General features: G+C 41.4%; 1 protein-coding gene across 1 annotated transcript in view; it reads right to left on the bottom strand.

Moving 5' to 3' along the window:
- Nucleotides 1-19,892, bottom strand: part of asap3 (ArfGAP with SH3 domain, ankyrin repeat and PH domain 3) — a 58,178-nt gene that overhangs the window by 4,254 nt on the left and 34,032 nt on the right. The window contains exons 11-25 of the mRNA XM_017476403.3: nucleotides 16,041-16,110; nucleotides 15,846-15,933; nucleotides 14,872-14,920; nucleotides 14,368-14,534; nucleotides 13,250-13,383; nucleotides 11,893-11,984; nucleotides 11,381-11,561; nucleotides 10,096-10,181; nucleotides 8,556-8,671; nucleotides 7,279-7,346; nucleotides 5,845-5,952; nucleotides 3,889-4,084; nucleotides 3,163-3,391; nucleotides 1,441-1,633; nucleotides 611-739 (exon numbers count right to left, since the gene is read on the bottom strand). Coding sequence (XP_017331892.1) covers nucleotides 611-739; nucleotides 1,441-1,633; nucleotides 3,163-3,391; nucleotides 3,889-4,084; nucleotides 5,845-5,952; nucleotides 7,279-7,346; nucleotides 8,556-8,671; nucleotides 10,096-10,181; nucleotides 11,381-11,561; nucleotides 11,893-11,984; nucleotides 13,250-13,383; nucleotides 14,368-14,534; nucleotides 14,872-14,920; nucleotides 15,846-15,933; nucleotides 16,041-16,110 — 1,906 coding nt within the window. The remainder of the gene's footprint in view (nucleotides 1-610; nucleotides 740-1,440; nucleotides 1,634-3,162; nucleotides 3,392-3,888; nucleotides 4,085-5,844; nucleotides 5,953-7,278; nucleotides 7,347-8,555; nucleotides 8,672-10,095; nucleotides 10,182-11,380; nucleotides 11,562-11,892; nucleotides 11,985-13,249; nucleotides 13,384-14,367; nucleotides 14,535-14,871; nucleotides 14,921-15,845; nucleotides 15,934-16,040; nucleotides 16,111-19,892) is intronic.

The raw sequence follows: 19,892 nt of genomic DNA, 5'->3' as shown, positions 1-19,892 counted from the left end.
ATGCAAAACAAGCTTATTGCACTGTACATATTCAGCACTGTAAAGATGGATAATACTGTGAAAGAGCAAATCAATTCACACACTGATTGTGTGCATCGCCATCCAAATATATTGTCAATTCCTAGAAAATGAAGTCATTTCAAACTAGTCTCACTACTTGGTCGTCTGCCTGAGAGTCTCTGGGAATCAAATTTCTGTAACATGATGCGAAATTAATTATTTATTATTTAACCTGAAATGTGAGATTAGCGGTCACAGAAAAAAACAAAACAAAACATCTGTTTCTTATCTAGATAAAGAATCCTTTCAGCCTCAAGAAGCTAATAAAAAAAAAAAAAAGCCATATTCTCCCTGGCTTTTTCATCAATGAGGTTTAACGGTGATGATTTTATCTAGTAAGTAAGTGTGAAATTATCTGGTAATCATCTGGACAAGGGGAAAAAAGTCATTGTTTCAAGAACATTCAAATTTAAAACATTTCATTCTAGGTACATTTTCTGTGGATTAATACTGTCCTTACGGTTGAACTGCAAGCTGTAAGTCCTAGAGCAAAAAAAAAGCTTGTGTGTGTATGTGTGTGTGTGTTTATGCACTGTGTATATATACTTACCCACCAGTGGGGATCATCCGCAGCAGTCACTATGATAATATCATTTTTACAGAAGGCCAGCTGGTCAGAGCCCACACTCATACAGTCCACTAACGCTCGAACCTTCCTCTTCAGAGGCCTCACTGAACTCTGACACACACACACACACACAGTATAACAACCTCTGTATAACATTCTGAATTAAGAATGCAGTATGTAACTAGATTGGTAAAGTTAGTCATGCCAAACTTTGACGAAGCCGGTCTGAAATCTGAAGCTAATGTGCAGCCAATATGTCTAGAGTTGGATAGATAGCTAGGGTTACAATACTTTCAGAGTCGGACAGATAGGGCGCCAATACTTTTAGAGTCGGCCGGACAGGGTTCCAATACTTGTAGCAATAGAGAGTGATGACGTGTGAGTCTCTGTTACAGGTACATTCCCAGAGTGAGAGTGAGAGAAGAGGGGCTTCAGGCCGTGTGGGTTATTAAAAGAGAAGGTGATGTTACACAGTGCTAAACAGACGACTGTCCCAACTATTTTGGAGCGTGCTGCAGTCATCAGATTTGAAGAGTGTATATTTTCAAAAATAAAATTACGTTCACAAACTAAAACATAAAATAATGTGTTAACAGGTTTTCAATATAGTACAGTGTGAACTGAATTTTCAAATGACTCTGTGTTTGTTTTGTTTTTGCATTTTCCATCCTGTCCCAACTTTTTCAGAACTGGGGTTGTAGTAGTAGTAATAATAATAATAATAATAATAATAATAATAATAATAATCTTATAAAGCAAAACAGTATAGTGGCTTTCTCATGCCAACATAATCCTATGCCGTAGTTCGTTACCATGGCGTTCTTGCGTGACCGGGGAGGTGGTGGTAGAATGACGGGCACGGTGAGGTTAGCGTTAACATTAGCAGTGCTGTTATTGGTCAGACTGCAGTAGAGCTCCTCCATGCTGCTTCCAGAGCTGGGAGAACCTGCTGCACACTTCCCACTTCCAGTACTTGTTCGCCGATACGACGTCGTCTTCTCCGACCTACACACACACACACACACACACACACACACACACACACACGCACACACAAGTTGATTCTTTATCCATCTTAATGCATGCTGCCTTTTTGAATGTCGACAGCCTACATTATTTTTTCCTCAGTATTGAGTATTGCAGTACTTTAATATTTTATATTAAATTATATCCATCAGTACTGTCAGATTGTTTAATATGCCATTTGAACCATTTCATCTACAGTAATACCCAAAACCTTTAAGCTGTGATGGCTGTGCTGCTTGACGTAGGAACACGGCTCTAAAATCTTTCACGTCTCTTATGGAATCCTTTTCTGAATTTGTGCATCAATTTTATAAATGACATAAAATATGACACATTCATTGTCCAATCTTTTTTTTCCCTTTCTTTTTTTAAGAAAATGTGTGGTTTCTTTTATAAAACTTTATTTCTTAAAAAAGAGATATATTGAATAAATACAGTCATGTCCTGTAAGAGGATCAAATGTTTGCTTGTCCAAATATGTCAAAAAAGCCAACAATTTCCATGGGGTGTACTTACTTTTTCACCTGACTGTATGTATAACATTATGAATAAAAATATACATAATTGATGTGTATAGCAAGTATAACATAAGCTTACAATACATCATCAACGATACAAGGTTACAGTACATGGTCACAGGGTGTCCCAAAAGTCTCTACATACAGGGGAAATTAACACTGCCTAGGCATTAAAATGCCTTCCAAAATGGTTCATACTTAGCTTTCATAATATATATATATATATATATATATATATATATATATATATATATATATATATATATATGCCTTTGACAAAAGAAGAACATATTGAAATCACTCTCACGGCTGGATTGGGAATCTGTCACAAGGTTGTGATGGACTTTAACAGGAAACACACGACACTGCTGCCAAACTTATTAATAATTTCAAAAAAAGACTGGAAGTGTTGAGGACCGACCGAGAAGTGGACGTCCACCAACATCCACTGATGAAGGCACAACCGGCGTGGTGCTGGCAAACACAGTCCCTTATGTATGGAGACTTTTGGGACACCCTGTAATAATGATCTCCATTAGGTGTCAGTAAAACATCTGATAAGCTCAATCTGTATTCTTTGCTCAATCTATTGAACGTCTGGCACTCAGGTGTTAGAGCGGGTTGTCCACTAATCGTAGGGTTGGCGGTTCGATTCCCGGCCCACATGACTCCACATACCGAAGTGTCCTTGGGCGAGACACTGAACCCCAAGTTGCTTCAGTTGGCAAGTTAGCGCCTTGCATGGCAGCTCTGCTACCACTGGTGTGTGTGTGTATGAATGAGACACAGTGTAAAGCGCTTTGGATAAAAGCGCTATAAGTGCAGACCATTTACTATTTAAAAGCACTGTGTAACTCTGCAGAGGTTAGTGCCAACCATAACCTCTAAACATCTCAATTCTTCAGCTTATGTGATGCTTTGACTTTTTTCAGTTATAACACAAATTCTCAGCGTGTGTGTGTCTCAGTAATAAAGATCAGCAGCTCTTACACGACGGGCCCGATGGAGCTCTGCGTCACTGATGAACTTGGTCCCTCCCAGACAACCGTCTGTCTCTTCAGCACTCCGTTGCGAGGTGAGCGGGGAGCCCGTGACCCTGTGACCTCGTTCATGGGTGAAGGGGGGCCGTTTCTATGGGAACCACTCCAGGAGCTGGAGCTGTGGCGGGAAAAAGGGTGAGACTCCTGGGTGGAGGTGCTGATTTGGGGGTCGGATCGACCTGGAGCGGGATGAAATAAACGACATGTTAAGACAGAAAATAAAAATATAAAACTTTACATGTGTAACGTTACAATAGTGCAGGAATGTGAATTTCAAACATTAAAATCAACTCGCACAGTAGAAGTTCGTCAGAACAGCCTTTTTTTTTTAGTTCTTTTTTTATACTTAAATAATAAGCATAGTTCTAAATTCTGTATGCGTTATGTAAGAAATAAAACATGACGAGCTGTACTGTTATAGGAAAGTAAACAACAACACTGCCTGATGCGAAACCATCCGCAAGTCTAGTATTATCCTCCATGTTATTACACAGCAATTTTCCAACAAGCCAAACTTTCATTTAGCAATACATCATACTTTTTTATCCATTTTTAGTTACATTTAATGTCAGAGCTGGCGTTATAGAAAATGAATCAACACCCATTCGGACCAATCAGATTCAAGAATTAAATCCTACAGTGAGCGGTCTCTAAAACAATGAGGCAGATCTCGAACCTCTCTGAATGGATTTAGCAGGGAGGGGAGGAGGTGTGTTGCCTCCAGAGGAGGTGCTGCTGCTCGCTGTGTTGCCGCAAACAAAGTCTACGTTCTGGTATGGTCTGGTAGGGTCGCTGCTGTTACAGCTCCACGGAGAATTCCCAAAGTAGCCAATAGAGGGCGGAGGCGAGCGCAGAGCCCGGGGTGGACTGACCTACATGAAAGAAAAACAGACAACACACCGTTTCTAAAAAGTTCACAGTTGTGTTCATTCTTGTACGTATGTAATGTAAAAACATAAAAAAGCCACAAAGAGAAGAAATTTATCACAAGAATAAATAATATTGTTTGTGTCTCTCCGTATAAATGATGCTCTTTAGGTGAAGTCAAAGCACTTAAATTCGTGTTCACATGAATGTGAAATATGATGACATGAGAGGAGTATCCTAGACACAGGTGGGAATAATTTCACAAATATTTTTGAAATCATTCAAAGGGACTTGATCACGTGACATGACCGTACGTCCACAGCTAGGATGATTGCTCGCATGTCACTGATTCAGAGATCATTTATCGCAAAGAAATGCTAAAAGGATCTGTATAGAAATCGTCCGCTCTCGGATTTAACGATTGCAGAAGCGAACACAAAATCGAGCAAACGTCGCAATATTCGGGCGAGCTTGCTATTTTCCAAAATCACTGCAGATTTTCCACAGATTTGGGGATTCGATTCACGTGCGTCGAACACGGGTACCGCTAAAAGGGTCTCGTTTACAAACAAACATCACTGTGCACAACTATCTTGTGCAATTGTAATTTTGCCAATCCGAGTAGTTCCCCCCCCAAAAAAAGCACAAAAAAAATCCTGTCTGGACTGCATTGGCTACCGAGTTCATGTCGCATTAAATATATAATATAATTCTGCTCACATTTAAATCACTTCACTGTTTGGCACCTTGCTATCTTAGTAAACTGTTTCCCCCCTACAACCCGCCCCGCTCTCTCAGGTCCTCTGGGTCCGGAGTCCTCTCTGTCCCTGGATCTCATCTCCCTACCATGGGTGACAGGTCCTTCAGTGTTGTAGCATCCAAGATTCACTCTGCCTGACTCTTCCCTCATCATATCCATCCCCGAGTTCAAATCCCAACTTAAAACGTATCTGTTTTCTCAGTGTAATCTGTCCTACTCTGCTGCTATGCATTTTGCTCTACTGTGTTTTTCACTTTCTGTGTTTGATTGCTCATCGTTTTTCACATTTTGTGTGTTTTTCCATGTTTGTTCATTGTTCATGTTTCATTGTATTGCTATCGTAAAGCGTCCTTGTGCATCCGCAAGGCGGGGTACACCCTGGACAGGGTGCCAATCCATCGCAGGGCACAATCACATACACACTCACACACCCATTCATACACTACGGACACTCTGGACGTGCCAATCTTGTCTTTGCACTGGGGGACCATGCATGTCTTTGGGCTGGGGGAGGAAACCGGAGTACCCGGAGGAAACCCCTGCAGCATGGAGAGAACATGCAAACTCACACACAGGGCCATGGTGGGAATCGAACCCCCGACCCTGGAGGTGTGAGGCGAACGTGCTAACCACAAAGTTTTTCAAAAGCCACAGCAAAATCAAGCATTTTTGGCCACGACAATCACAAGAAAACTCTGCGAAATGCTGTACGGACTGTAAAATAATTTCCTAGTTAACGATTATTAAATAATTGACTATACACTCGCATCTCGTCTAACTTAAAGCCACATATCCTGACACGCTGAAATGATCTGTACTGCATACCGAGTGTGTGATGGAACTTCTTGTACAGTACCTAAACGTGAAATTTCCTTGTTTTGTGGACATGATAACAGTTGAGCTCATGAGTACTGATGTGTATTATACAGACTGTGTATTATCTCCATAGTGCTGAATGAGTGATGAATATAGATGTATAATGAAGACAGCTTGATGTTCACACACCTTCTCATCCAGATCGTCTTCGCTGTCGTACAGGAACTCCTGCGGCATCTCCCATGTGTACTCAACGTGGATCTGGGAGTTAAATTTCCCGCTGTGAGCCAGCTCCAGCTGGGAGCACAAACACACACACACACACACGCAAATGAGAGAGGAAGAGTATTTAAAACTGTAATTGTAACTTTGACACAGTTTAACATCATGAATGAGTACAAAATGTGAGCAAACTTTTCCATGTAAAGGGCGTGACCGTTTTAGCCAGAGCATGGCAGTTGGGACAGCTGCAACCCGAACACACATACGCTCTCATACACTCGGTGTAACATAATTCCTGACCCCAGCAGTGAGAGGACACTTTGTGGAGGTTATGACACCGAGTCAATATGGAGCGCAGTACTGAAGCGCCAGCTTGTGTTTACAGAGCAGCAGGTGGCCGCTGATACAAGTCAGTGTGCTGAAGATGAAGCTTTGATTTGATCGCCGCGAGGTCCAGATTCACGAGAGTTCACTCAGCAATATTTGCATCAGATTAAAAACTCCTTCAAATACATAAACGTGCACATATATAAACTTCTATATCTGTATTTAAACCTGTAGTGGGTGTGGCTTTATAACCTGTAGTGGGTGTAGGGGTTTATAAAATAAATAAACAATGATAATAAAAATATATAAAAATAAAAAAGGACATTACCATTACTACTTTACCTCCAGAAACCCTGGAATAAAATCCCAGAGGTAGAAATAGCAGCACTGTCAGCATGGTGTGTGAATTCTGCCTCTGATTGCTCCTCAACCTTCACTCAAGTTCATAACTGGTCTCAGCTAGTGATGTAGAGATGTACGAGGATGTGGACGCGCGGTTATTATTTTTCATTAGTACCAGCCCGCAATATTTTCTTAATAATTTCCTTTGTTCTGTTTCCCAAAATATAAATAAACTAATAGCCTAATTGCGGGATGTGCGGGATGTAAACTAATAGCCTAATAAATAAACTAATAGCCTAATTTCCTTTGTTCTGTTTCCCAAAATATAAATAAACTAATAGCCTAATTGAAATGACTGTGACCCTGACCAGGCAGTTACTAAGGATGAATGAATGACCGTTGTACATTCATGTTAATAAATATGGTCTTTTTTCCGCACCCACAAGCTTCATATTTAACTGCTTGCTCACATCAAAGTAAAAAACTCACACGTATGACTTTTTTGTGACATCCGAGTCCCGACACACACCTCTAATCTCAACCAGATGCCCGTGACAAGCTTCCTATTCAGACCTGTATTTGTATCTGTTCATTCCGAAAATACTGTATTCATATTCAGTTGCACATCTAATATACACCACGTATCAGTAATTAGGTTTTTGGGATGGGTGTGGAGCATGTGTAGTATGGTGTGGTTTTCCTGTAGGCGGTGTATAATGAGATCAAACCTACCAAGTCGACACACAGTGTGTGCTGCAGTCTCTTGGCGATGTCCAGCGCGGTCTCTCCAGCCGTGTTCGCTGAAAAACAGAGAGAGAGAGAGAGAGAGAGAGAGAGAGAGAGAGAGAGAGAGAGAGAGAGAGAGAGAATGAACTACGGCGTTATATACTTTTGGTGTTTGCATGACCATCGGCACATAATTGTAGAAAGGGGAGGGATTAGAATGAATACATTATCATACTGTTGGGTGATATCCAATTAAATCAGCTCATCACATTTCCTTAAACATCTGAACGTGTATTTTGGCACATTGGTATTTTCATAATGATGCAAAATAATGTATTTCTTAAGATTTCATGTCAGCCGACTAACTTTTAACAAGTTTTGCCATCTTGTGTGTTTTTGTGTGTGTTAACACCATTTGGGCTGAGTGTATAATTCAGCTATATGTATATGATGTTCTGTTCGTATGTGACAGATTGGCCTGTATCTGGTTCCACTCATCTTCCCCTTTCCCTGACCAGTTTCCCAGCCCCCTTTGTTAAATGCATCCCTAACCAGACACTACCACCACCATGCTTCACAGTGGGAATGGTGTTCTCAGGGTGATGAGCAAATGTAGCACTTTGTACCAAGGCCAAAAAGTTCAACATTGGTCTCATCAGACCAGAGAACCATTTTGCTCATATTTGCTGAGACTTCAAAGGGAATTTCATATGGGGTTCCCCCCCATACAACGGCTTTATTCTCATCATTCATCTGTCAATCATTGCTTAGTGGAGTATCCAGGCTGTGATTGTCCTGTGAACAGCTTCACCCATCTGAGCTGACTTTTTGTACCATATTATTTCCAGTTTTTACTAAGAGATTTAATAATGCTCCATGGGATATTCTAAACAAAATATTTAGATACTTTTCCAGAACTTTCCAGTTACTTGAGAGGAATAGGTGAAGAACATGTGGTAGTTTAACTGCATGCCTAAATTCAACTAATTAACTGATGGTTAACTGGTGGCATAAGAACTAATTTTCAAAGCAACAGGGATGAATACTTGTGCAGTCATCAATGGGGTCGATAACAGGAGGAAAAAAAAAAAAAAAAAAAAAAAAAAAAAAAAAGTGTCTCACGTTCAATAAAATTAGCATCCTCTAGATGTCCTCAGCCCGTCATTTAAACCCAAAAAGTTTCCTTCTTTGTCTCCTGGAGCTCTGTTTCAAGCAGTTCAGTATAAAATACAGTAAAAAGGTGGGCGTGGTGCGCGAGTGTGATGATGATGATGATGATGTACCTGTGTGTAAAGTAGCCTTCCCTTTAAGCAGCAGTTTTAGACATTCTGGTTTATTGTACATCGCACAGTAATGAAGAGCTGTGTTTCCTTCCACTGTCTTCTTCTCCAGACAGCCACTGTAAGGAGCACACACACACACACACTTCAATGCTTAACAAGTAACTTTAAAACATTTTACAGTTGCAATCAAAGTTATTCGAAATCAGGTTTATCGTCAAAATTGACAGACTGTTTTCAGCTGTTTGCAATGAACAAATCAAACAAAAGTAATTGAAATAGTTCAACACAACAAAATTCCCCAAATTTCCCCAAATTCAACTGAAAATGCAACTTATAATGACTTCTCCAGTTTGAGCTTGAGCTGAACTGGCTAGGGGTAGAATTACTATAGTGAAATACCTGGACGGGGCAGAAAAAGAAATCTATCAACAGCTGCATGCAGATTTCTGAGAATGCAGGTTGTGAAAAACCCTCAAATGACTGCAAAAGACCCGCAGTAAGACTTGGTAACAACAGGCACTGAGGTTTCAGTGAGCACAGTAAGGCGTGTACTAAACACTGAAGGTTTCTATGCCAGAACTCCAAGAGGTACACCACTACTGACCCAAAAGCACAAGAAAAGTCGCTCAAAATCATAAATAAGCCACGGAAGTTTTGAGATTCTGTTCTGTGGAGCGATGAAACAAAAACGGAACTTTTAGGAACAATGGATCAGTCGTATGTCTGGGGGAAGAAGAATGAAGAAAGAACACTCGGTCCACAGTCAAGCATGGTGGTGGCTCGGTGATGCTCCGGGGCTGCTTCACATCCTCTGGCACTGGAAACCTGCAGCGTGTGGAAGGCGAGATGGATTCATTGAAGTATCAGGAAATCCTAGGAGAAAACGTCATGCCGTCTGTGAGGAAGCTGAAGCTTGGGCGTCATTGGACCTTCCAACAGGTCAATGATCCCAAGCATACCTCAAATTCCACCAAGGCTTGGTTGCAGAAGAATCCTGGAAGATTCTACAGGGCCATCACAGTCACCTGACTTGAACCCCATAGAAAATCTCTGGTGGGATTAGAAGAAGGCGTTGCAGCACGCAAACCCAAGAATATTACTGAACTGGAGGCCACTGCTCATGAGGACTGGGATAAGATTCCTCAGGAACGCTGCCAGAAGCTATGCATCTCGTTTGCAGCAGGTCATAACAGTAAAAGGTTGCTCTACTAAGTACTAAAGATGCTTGCCATGAAGGGGTTGAATAATTTTGAAACTGGGGAAGTCATTATAAGTTGCATGTTCAGTTGAATTTGTGGAAACCACTTGAAGCATTCATTGTGTTGAACTATTTCAATTGCTTTTGTTTGATTTGTTCATTACAAACAGCTGAAAGTCTGTACATTTTGACAGTAAACCTGATTTGCAATGGGGGTTGAATCATTTTGATTCCAACTGTATCTCAACAACCTGCCAACCCCGACGGGGTTTCATAAAAGCCAGATGTACACACTCAGACTAAACAGCAACACACACTCAACTCACACTCACACAAACTCACCAGTTCTGTGTGAGAAAATCAACAAGGGCCAGAGAGCTCTTCTCAGCCAGACGCACAGCCACATGCAGAGCCGTCTCTTTCAAATCCTGAGCAAGAGAGAAAAACGCAGCAAATATAAAATTAGAGAAAGAGACTGGCGTACAGACCAAAAAAAAAAAAAAAAAAAAAAAAAAAAAGGATAGATAGAGATTAGTAAATTCAAAAGATAGTGATTATCGCTGTGAAATCCTGCTTTTGAAATCATATCCCCAGAACTCTGCCTCGCAATAATAGATCTAAATCCATATCCACCGTACATGGCTCATCGCAAGGGAGGCAAAGCAGATCCAATTACAGATGAAAGCAGAGGAGGAAACATGGAATTACAGGAAACAAAGAGAAAGATCATAACAGGAAGGAGCGTTGCAGCATCGTGACGTCTGGCTGTAATGAATGACTTGAGTAAAAGGCATTTAAGAGTGCCTCTCTCTTCAGACGTTAACCACATGTTAAATACTCCGTACGCTCACCCTCACATTCCCACGAGGATATGAATTTAAACTCGTCTGAACACCGTGGAAATAAATCACAGTCCACCCACTCACCACTGAACATCTAACGGTGGACCAACGAAGTCTTTTAAAACAAAAGCTGACTCACTACATCACTGTATGTAATGCGATTTTAAAAACGGATCAAATTCGCACTGCAATTATCAGCCATACCCAGGCGATAAATGACATTTCCAGCTTTAATGCTTCTTTAAGCTGCACTGTTACCAACAAAATCAATAAATTAGTGCAATAAATGTGCAAGATATTAATATAATATCATATTACGCTATTTAAAATCATTACACACTTAACCTCAACTAAGACCGCTTTGGGATTTGACTCTCTTCTGCGGTTTTAATGCAAGTGAAAAGGGGTTAGATATGAGGCTTAAAGGATAAAGAAAGGCCACGATGGCGAACCACATTAACGATTAATGGTTCTTGTGGAGTACGAGCTTCGTTTACTAACGGCTTTATCCTGCTCAGGGTCCTTGTGGTTTAAAGTTACTAGTAATTGTTTAGCATTTTTGGAAACTGTGTTCATTTGAAAATATTGCATTTAGAGCCAAGGGAGCAGAACCAGCCGTGCTCTTCAGGTAGAGGGATGTAATACACTCGCTCCTCTGTCGATCACAGAGACAGAGACGCTAGCCGATCGAGGCCATCCGTCAGCTCGTGTATGCGGAAGAGGGCAGACAGCTCTTTCCTCTGAGCGTGTACACTGCCAGATGTGCATGTGCATGTGTGCGAGACCTGTTGATCGGGTACAGCTGTGGGTTTGGACAGGCTTTCTCCCTCGGCGTACAGCTGGAGGAGGGATGTCAGGTCTCTGGATTTCACGGCATCGTACACACGCAGGGGCTCAGAGTGCTCTTTAGGCAACACGTAGCGCCTCTCCACGTACTTCGCCATGATGTACTCCTTCCTCGCATTCCTAACAAATGCGCACACACACACACTTGTAAAATTGGTATGAACATTTCAACCCTTGATCACGGATTTCAGTACGATATATTAAACGTCTTTAAATATTGACTTTTGCATTAAGGGTGCCAATAATTCTGGAGGGTACTGTAGCAATTTAAGGCAAATAATAAGGGTCATTTGACTACTGATTTACTCCACTAAAACAGCCACAAAAGTACATTTGGTTGTGGTGTGTTCATACGCAAGGCACACAAAAAAGACCTTTCCTAACTCCAACATGGCTGACTGACTGGTAACCGTCCAGAGCCTCCTGATTACTGGTGTGTTGTGAAACTCACATGTCACTCTGCGGTAAGGGTTTCACTGAGTCATCGCGCAGGTTGGCCTCCATGACGTCATTAAACTTGTTGTTACCGATGCTCACTGCAAGCTGTGGGAAAAAACGAGCAGGAATTGGAACGAGACTTGAGGGTTCTCGTGGTGTAAACTCAAACCTCTAATTCAGATTTAAAACTGACGACCGATCCACGTTTCGCCACACAAGTGCATTATATCCTCTACTGATCTTTGGAAGAAGACGACGTTCGTATACAAAACCAAGTCTCAACAGATGGGATTCGTCCAGTTCTTATAGTCAAGATTATTGAAGCCCTTTTAGAAAATTTTGGACAGCTCTGCAGGATTTTTAAAATATATATATATATATATATATATATATATATATATATATATATATATATATATATATATACACACACACACAGAATAAAACAAACACTTGGGAGCGTTATAGGAAGATGATCAACGATGGCGTGGTGTGATTGCGACCCAGAATGAAGTGGAGTTACTCTTACCACCCTGATGTCAATTATTTTCCTACAACCACGTGTCCTGAATTGAAGTGTTATATTCCTCTTATACCACAGCAGTTTGTTTTATATGATTTATTGGTGATTATTTAATTATTACTTATTCATTAGCTATATTTAATGTTGTGGAACAACATCGTCGCAAAAAACAAACAAACAAACAAACAAACAAAAAAAAGAAGTCATGTGTCAAAAAATAAAATAAAAATTAAAAGTTGCAAAGTTACAAAGTGCTGACACTGGAGACTCTTTCCATAAACGTTTCCTTAAAGAAAACTTCACATCAACAATTTATACACTTCCACCATGCGAGTCCGGGTGTAAGCGGTTACCATGGAAACGATCAAACATGAGAACAAAGCGCGATAATATAAAACCTGTGGTTTGCTGTGCAGCCTTCATAGAAAAGCAAAATCAACACCTTCTGACCAATCAGAATCGAGAGTTCAACAGTGCTGCGGTATAAATTTGTTTAAGATAAGATAAGATAATACTTTATAAATCCCCAGATGGAGAAATTAGGGTGTCACGGCAACAGCTAAAAAAAAGAAAGAAGAGATCAAAGAGATAGTAAGGAGAACAATACAGGGATATATAAAGAGTATATACACAAGATGTATAAATATGTATAGACATAAGCGCAAACTCTATCTATATACACACACACACACACACACACACACACACACACACACATATGAGCAGATATCTAGGTAGATCTAGACACTACGCTGGTAGGTAGTGGAGAATGCGGCAGTTTTTTCAGGTATCTACCTGTTAGGTTTAGGAAGGAGTAAGTGTGTGTGTGTTTTTTTTGTTTTTTTACCAGTAGTTCAGATGTACTGAGCATGTCGAGAGTGAGCGACTGTATGCGCGAGTAGTGAACGCCGAGCTCGCGGTGGATTCCTGAACATTCGATGCAGGTCAGGATGCCCAGGTTAGAGGAGAGCCAGGTGGGTTCTGTAGGAGAAACAAGACGGTTTAGTAACACAAGCAGAAATGCAGAGTTCGAGACGTACAAGGACGTTTAGACACAAATAAACAAAGAGAGCAGCTCGACTATAGTCGGAGAAGGGGAGAGATTTACAGGCCTGCTCCGGCGCATTGAATTAATCACCCATGCGATATCTTATCTCATGATCCAAACATTATCTTTGTGATGCCATACAACTATTTCCCATCATTCCCATCAGTGGCAAACGAGGACACAATCTAAATACAAGGTGACTAATATAGATGAATATCGTTTCGAATATCATTTTGGCTTTTATTTATTTTGTGTCTGAAAGTCCTCGTATTACTAAAAGGCGATTCATATCCTTTCTATTAGTGGAAAGGACTGTATACAGTATGTAGGCTTTTGCAGTGGTATAACGTATGTGAATATGTACAGACCTGGCAACTTTGCAGGCACAGTTCTGCAGACGCTCAAGAGTACTACTCTTAACAAATATATATCGCAGCAGTGAAGTCATTCACGTAGGCCAAAATCTTGATCTGTGATGATAATTAATCTACAGAATTGGGTTCATTCTTGCATCATTAACCGGGACTGTTGATTGTTTCTGGTTACGCAGAGCTGATAAGGATATTGTCTGTGGTACCTAACTTCCCGTGGTTTCGTTTAGTCTCTTCTCCGTTCCACTGATAGCTTATATACGCAGCCTTACATAATCAAATGTTTATGTTCTATAGACTGTAAATAATTGTGCATCTGATATAGTAAGCCCGTGTTTTCTGACGGTAAAACACTGACGATGATATTACAAGTACGATTTGTTTGCGTACCATTTTAATTGCTAGGCGTATGGCCTCATTGGGGATGTGCTGAGCCACAATTTGCATGCAGGCTTTGTAGGGATCAAATCGAACAAACAGTTGTAAACAAGTGAGGAAATGATGAATAACGCTAGACGCTTTTAGCAGTGTAGATGTGAGGCATACCCGGAGCACTGCAGTCACAGCAGGTATCGTTGCCTGGAAGATTTCTCAGGCCTGAAATTACAGAACGCGCCAGATCCTGCAGCCCGCTGCCCGGATACTGCAGCTGGTCTCCTCCCAGAGCCGTGTTCAGAGCCGCCTCTTTACTGTTCTGGAGTACAGACACCCAGCTACACAAACACACAGAGAGAGAGAGAGAGAGAGAGAGAGAGAGAGAGAGAGAGAGAGAGTGAGTGAGTGTGAGAGAGAGACTAGTTGATCATAAATTCAGCGACTAACACCTTCTCCATAGAGCTTGTCATTTGATATCATGTGACATTAAAAGGCTGTGGTGATTAGTGTCACAGAGCCAGGGGAAAGCATGTACAGAATAAAGTGATGGTGGACTACACAGAAAACAACAGAACGCATTCAGGACAAAGAAACAGACTCTAGAGCCAGAATCATCAGTGTGTGTGTATGGATGTATTTCGGCATGTGGTAGGTTTTAACAAATGCAATCCTTACATCATACATTCTTGTTCATCCTCTGCTTGGAAATGATACGTGCGATTATCTGTGTGAGAGAGAGAGAGATATGGGTGTGAACACAGTGAGCCTATCAAGGAAGCAATGTGGGGGGAATAAAATGGCAAAGGGATTGTAGGAAGAAATAACAAGCCAGGACAAGCCCCTTGCAACAACTGCTTTTCATTATCCACCCCATACACATACACACACACACACACACACACACACACACACAAACTGTCTCTCTTCTATATATAGACACACACACACACTCCTACAAAGAAATGCATCCAAGTAAAGTGTTCTTTACTGTGCTACTACTCAGTCATGGGCTACCCTGTTAAAAATACATGTTCTGTAATAATAATAATAATAACAATAACAACAACAATAACGACAACATTTTATTTATAAGCTAGATTTTCAAGATACCCAAGGACACATGAAAACATTAAATAATAATAGCAAGAACATTTAAATTAAGGAAAAGGAATAAATAACTAAATGCAACGATAATAATAAAGAATTTAAAAAAAATAAAAGTTCATATAAAGATGAGAATGATATAATAATACACGCACATGCATGTTGTTTTTAATGTAACCACAATGGAAAGGGCCCCCCCCCCTCTCGATATTAGATTATTAAAATGCTTATAAATATAGATCGTTAATACACTAAAAACAGTAGGAATGTTGTCTGAAGGCATTGGCTGACTGAATTCTTTAAACGTGGCATTTAAACTACTGCATTTCAAGACTGAAATCGTCTTATTCTAGTAACAATTCTGTTTAGGTTTTTTTTTTTTTTCTTCTAGAAATAAATGCTTAAAATGAGAAATACAGTTAATAATCTTTTTTATTTTATGTTATGTTTGATATAGTACAATCACAATTAGAAGTATGAGATAAACTGACCTATATTCAATATACCATTTTTCGCAGTATTAGAAAGGAGAAGATAAAACATACGAGTCACAAGGTCAAAGGTCCTCTTCTCCTCAGGGTTGGGCCGAACCTGACACGTGAGGAGGTTGAGTTTGGCTGGGGGTCTGTTAATCTGAGAAACACGGCGCAAATACAACCTCAATCCAGTTTATAAGGTACAGCATATTAGAGTTTACAGGATGTGTGTGTGTGTGTGTGAGTGAGATGCTGGAACCTCACCGTGCTATGAGAGATGGTCAGACAGCCATATTTGACTCCGCATTTCCTCTTCTGCCATACCTTTCTGATTCTGAGACAGAAAAACACAAACATGGAATAGTGATCTCACAGACTTATTACCCAGCTCAGCATTTTTACCAGCACTTAACATCAGACTTGAAACACAGCTCAGATCTCAGGCCAGAAAACTGGCATCTCTTACATCCTAATGACTGCCGTCCTCAATCATCAAAAAAAAAAAAAAGAAAAGAAAAATAAAAGCAGTAACCATGTTCTGGAGAAACCAATATGTCCTGATGAGTCACTGTTTATTCTTTCTCCACATCTGGACTGGATTTTCTTGGGAGGAAGTCAAAGGAAGCCTTCAACCCACATTTCCTACCTTCCAAACACTTAACACAAACAAGACGCCCTTCTTAAACGGTGCAGCTCTTAACATACACTGATCAGCCATAAGATTAAAATCACCTGCCTAATATTGTGTAGGTTCCCTTGTGCCACCGAAACAGGTTTGACCCGTCGAGGCACGGGCTCCACAAGACCTCAGAAGGTGTGCTGTGGTATCTTGCACCAAGACATTAGCAGTAGATCCTTTAAGTCCTTCCTGTAAGTTGCGAGGTGAGGCCTCCATGGATCGGACTTGTTTGTCCAGCACATCCCACAGATGCTTGATCGGATTGAGATCTGGGGAATTTGGAGGACCAGTTATGCTCCTCAAACCGTTCCAGAACAAGGTTTGTAGTGTGCCAAGGCGCATTATCTTGCTGAAAGAGGCCACTGCTATTAGCGAATACAATTGACATGAAGGGGTGTACTTGGTCTGCAAGAATGTTTAGGTCGGTGGTACGTGTTAAATTAACAACCACATGAATGCCAAGACCCAAGGTTTCCCAACAGATCATTGCCCAGAGCATCACACTGCCTCCGCTGGCTTCCCATAGTGCATCATTGTGCCAGCTCTTCCACAGGTAAGCAACGTACACACACCATCCACATGATGTAAATAAAACATGATTCATCATATCATCCACCATCTTCCATTGGACTCCATGGTCCAGCTCTGATGCTCACGTGCCCATTGTAGGTGGACAGGGGTCAGCATGGGCACTCTGACTGGTCTATGTCTACGCAGGCCCAGACGCAGCAAGCTGGGATGCAGGGTGTGTTCTGACACCTTCCTATCATGAACATTTTCAGCAATTTGTGCTACTGCAGGTCTTCTGTGGGATCAGACCAGGCGAGCTAGCCGTCGCTCCTCACGCGCATCAGTGAGCCTTGTGCGCCCATCACCCTGTCACCGGTTCACCAATTCTCCTTCCTTCAACCACTTTTGGTAGATACTAACCACTGCATACCGGGAACACCCCACAAGACCTGCTGTTTTTGAAGATGCTTTGACCCGGTCGTCTAGGCATCACAATTTGACCCTTTCAAAGTCACTAAGATCCTTACGCTTGGCCATTTTTCCTGCTTGCAACACATGAAATAGACGAAGTTTTATGTCAGTGTAGTTATGACATGAAATTATGAATGAACAATATCTGGAAAAACATCTGGACAGCTTACGATTGGAAAATATTGCCTGGTCTTAACATGCCCAGTTTCAGTGATCCTGTGCCCGTTCTAGCCTCATAAATTTCCGTTCCTGGCTGACAGGAGTGGAACCCGATGTGGTCTTTGGCCATTGTAGCCCGTCCACCTCAAAATCTGACATTTGTATATATTCTGAGATGGTTTTCTGCTTGCCACAGTTTTAAAGAATGTTTATTTGAGTTACCATAGCCTTCCTGGCAGCTTGAACCGATCTGGCCATTCTCCTCTGACCGCTCTCGCTAACAAGGCTTTTCCACCCTGCTCACTCTGGATGCATTTGGTTTTCCGCACCATTCTGGGCAAACTCTACAGATCGTAGTGCACGAATATTGTTTCTTTACCAATAAGACCAACCCGCCTCCATTCTGATGTTTGATGGGAACATTAGCTGGAGCTCTTCACCTGTATCTGCATGATTTTATGCACTGTGCTGCTCCCACATGATTGGCCTCACACCCAGGGGCAATTTAGCATAGCCAATCGACCTACGAGTCTATCGCTTGGGGTGGTGGAAGGAATTCAGAGACCCAGAAGAATTTCACATGGATACGGGAAAAACACATGAGCTCAGGAACCCGATCAAACCATGGACCCTGAAGCTCCGAGATGGGAAGTCTGTGTTTTTTGTTGTTGTTGTTTGTTTGTTTGTTTGCTTTTTTGCTGACTAACACTTCAGCTGAATCAATTAATTCATGTTGCAGTCTGATTGTTATACACTGCAGATCTGATCTCAGTGCACTGGCGCTAACGTACACTAGTGTGTCTGTGTGTGTGTTATCTGCACATGTAATCTTGCAGTGGATTTGAACATTTGAGCCTACACTCAGTCGGAGGTCAAACCAGACTTAATGAAGAACAGCTGAATCATGTAAGCAAGCACACACACACACACACACACACACACACACACACACACACACACACACACACACACACGGAGCACGTCTTCCCCAGCTCACTGAGCCAACAAACACCATTATTTTAACATCAGTGTTTGACTTAAGAAAAAAAAAGAACAAATAAAGAAGTGTGTTTGAGAAAGAGCATTCTAGTGATTTCCCAATCCACACACATGTCTGGTTTACTGACATAATGTTTGAGAGGTTTATAGGAAAAAAATGTGTTAAGCTTAAAAAAATATATGTATTATATAAATAAATAAAAAATTATTTTATACGGATTAATTCTGTGCAAATTAGTTGTCATTAAATATTTTTTTTTTTAAATTCATTTATTTATTTTCTTTGCCATTTTGTATCATGAAATGACTTGCATACATTCTAATTTTCTTTTTAAGAAATAAATAAAACTTGCCCTTGAATCATCTATAATTGGAAATGTGCTCGATAATGAAATGCACTTCAGTATCCATCGATCCATGTTCCTGTACTATAATCCTGAACAGGGTCGTGAAGAGCCTGGAGCCTATCCCAGCGAACTCCGGGACACCCTGGACGGGGTGCCAACCCATCGCAGGGCACAATCACACACCCATTCACACACTACGGACAACTTGGAAATCACAATCAGTCTACAGCGCATGTCTTTGGACTGTGGGAGGGAACCCGGAGTACCCGGAGTACCCCCCCCCCCAAAGCACGGGGAGAACAGGCAAAGTCCATGCACTCAGGCTGGAGGCGGGATTTGAACCCCAGAGGTGCAAAGCCAACGTGCTAACTACTAAGCCATAATGCCCCCCTGCACATCAGTATTTCATTGCACAAAATCAATCATTCGTGTTTGGTAAGCTCTGGTCAGGATGGATCTCGGGAACACTGGACGCGAGGCAGGAATACACCCTGGGTGGGACGCCATTCCACTGCAGGGCAACACGTTCACACCTACAGCCAAGTCAGCGTTGCAGAGAAACTCAGGAACCCAGAGGAACCCCATATGAACATGGGGAGAACATGTGAAACTCAACACGGACAGCTCAGGACCAAATCGGGGAACCTGGAGCTGTGAGGCAGAAACATTACCACTATGCCACTCTCTTACTAAACTGCTACTAGTAAATTCCTTGGTGCGAGTTGTCTACCGTCCCAGACAATTTTACAGTAGAGCGTACGCCATTTGGCTACTAACATCGTACATGTTTACTTGAATTAGAGATGACACTGATCTGCTACCCAGAACCGCTATTAGGGTGATGCCAGCAAAAAATGGTTTCTCGGACATCGGGGAAGACATATCGGACATCAGATCCCGTTACAAATGACAGGAGATTAGAATTGGATTTGGGGGTGGGGGGAGTATTTA

This window comes from Ictalurus punctatus, chromosome 9 (assembly GCF_001660625.3).
Source record: "Ictalurus punctatus breed USDA103 chromosome 9, Coco_2.0, whole genome shotgun sequence".
Lineage (NCBI taxonomy): Eukaryota > Metazoa > Chordata > Actinopteri > Siluriformes > Ictaluridae > Ictalurus > Ictalurus punctatus.
This window is presented reverse-complemented; position numbering and strand designations above follow the sequence as displayed.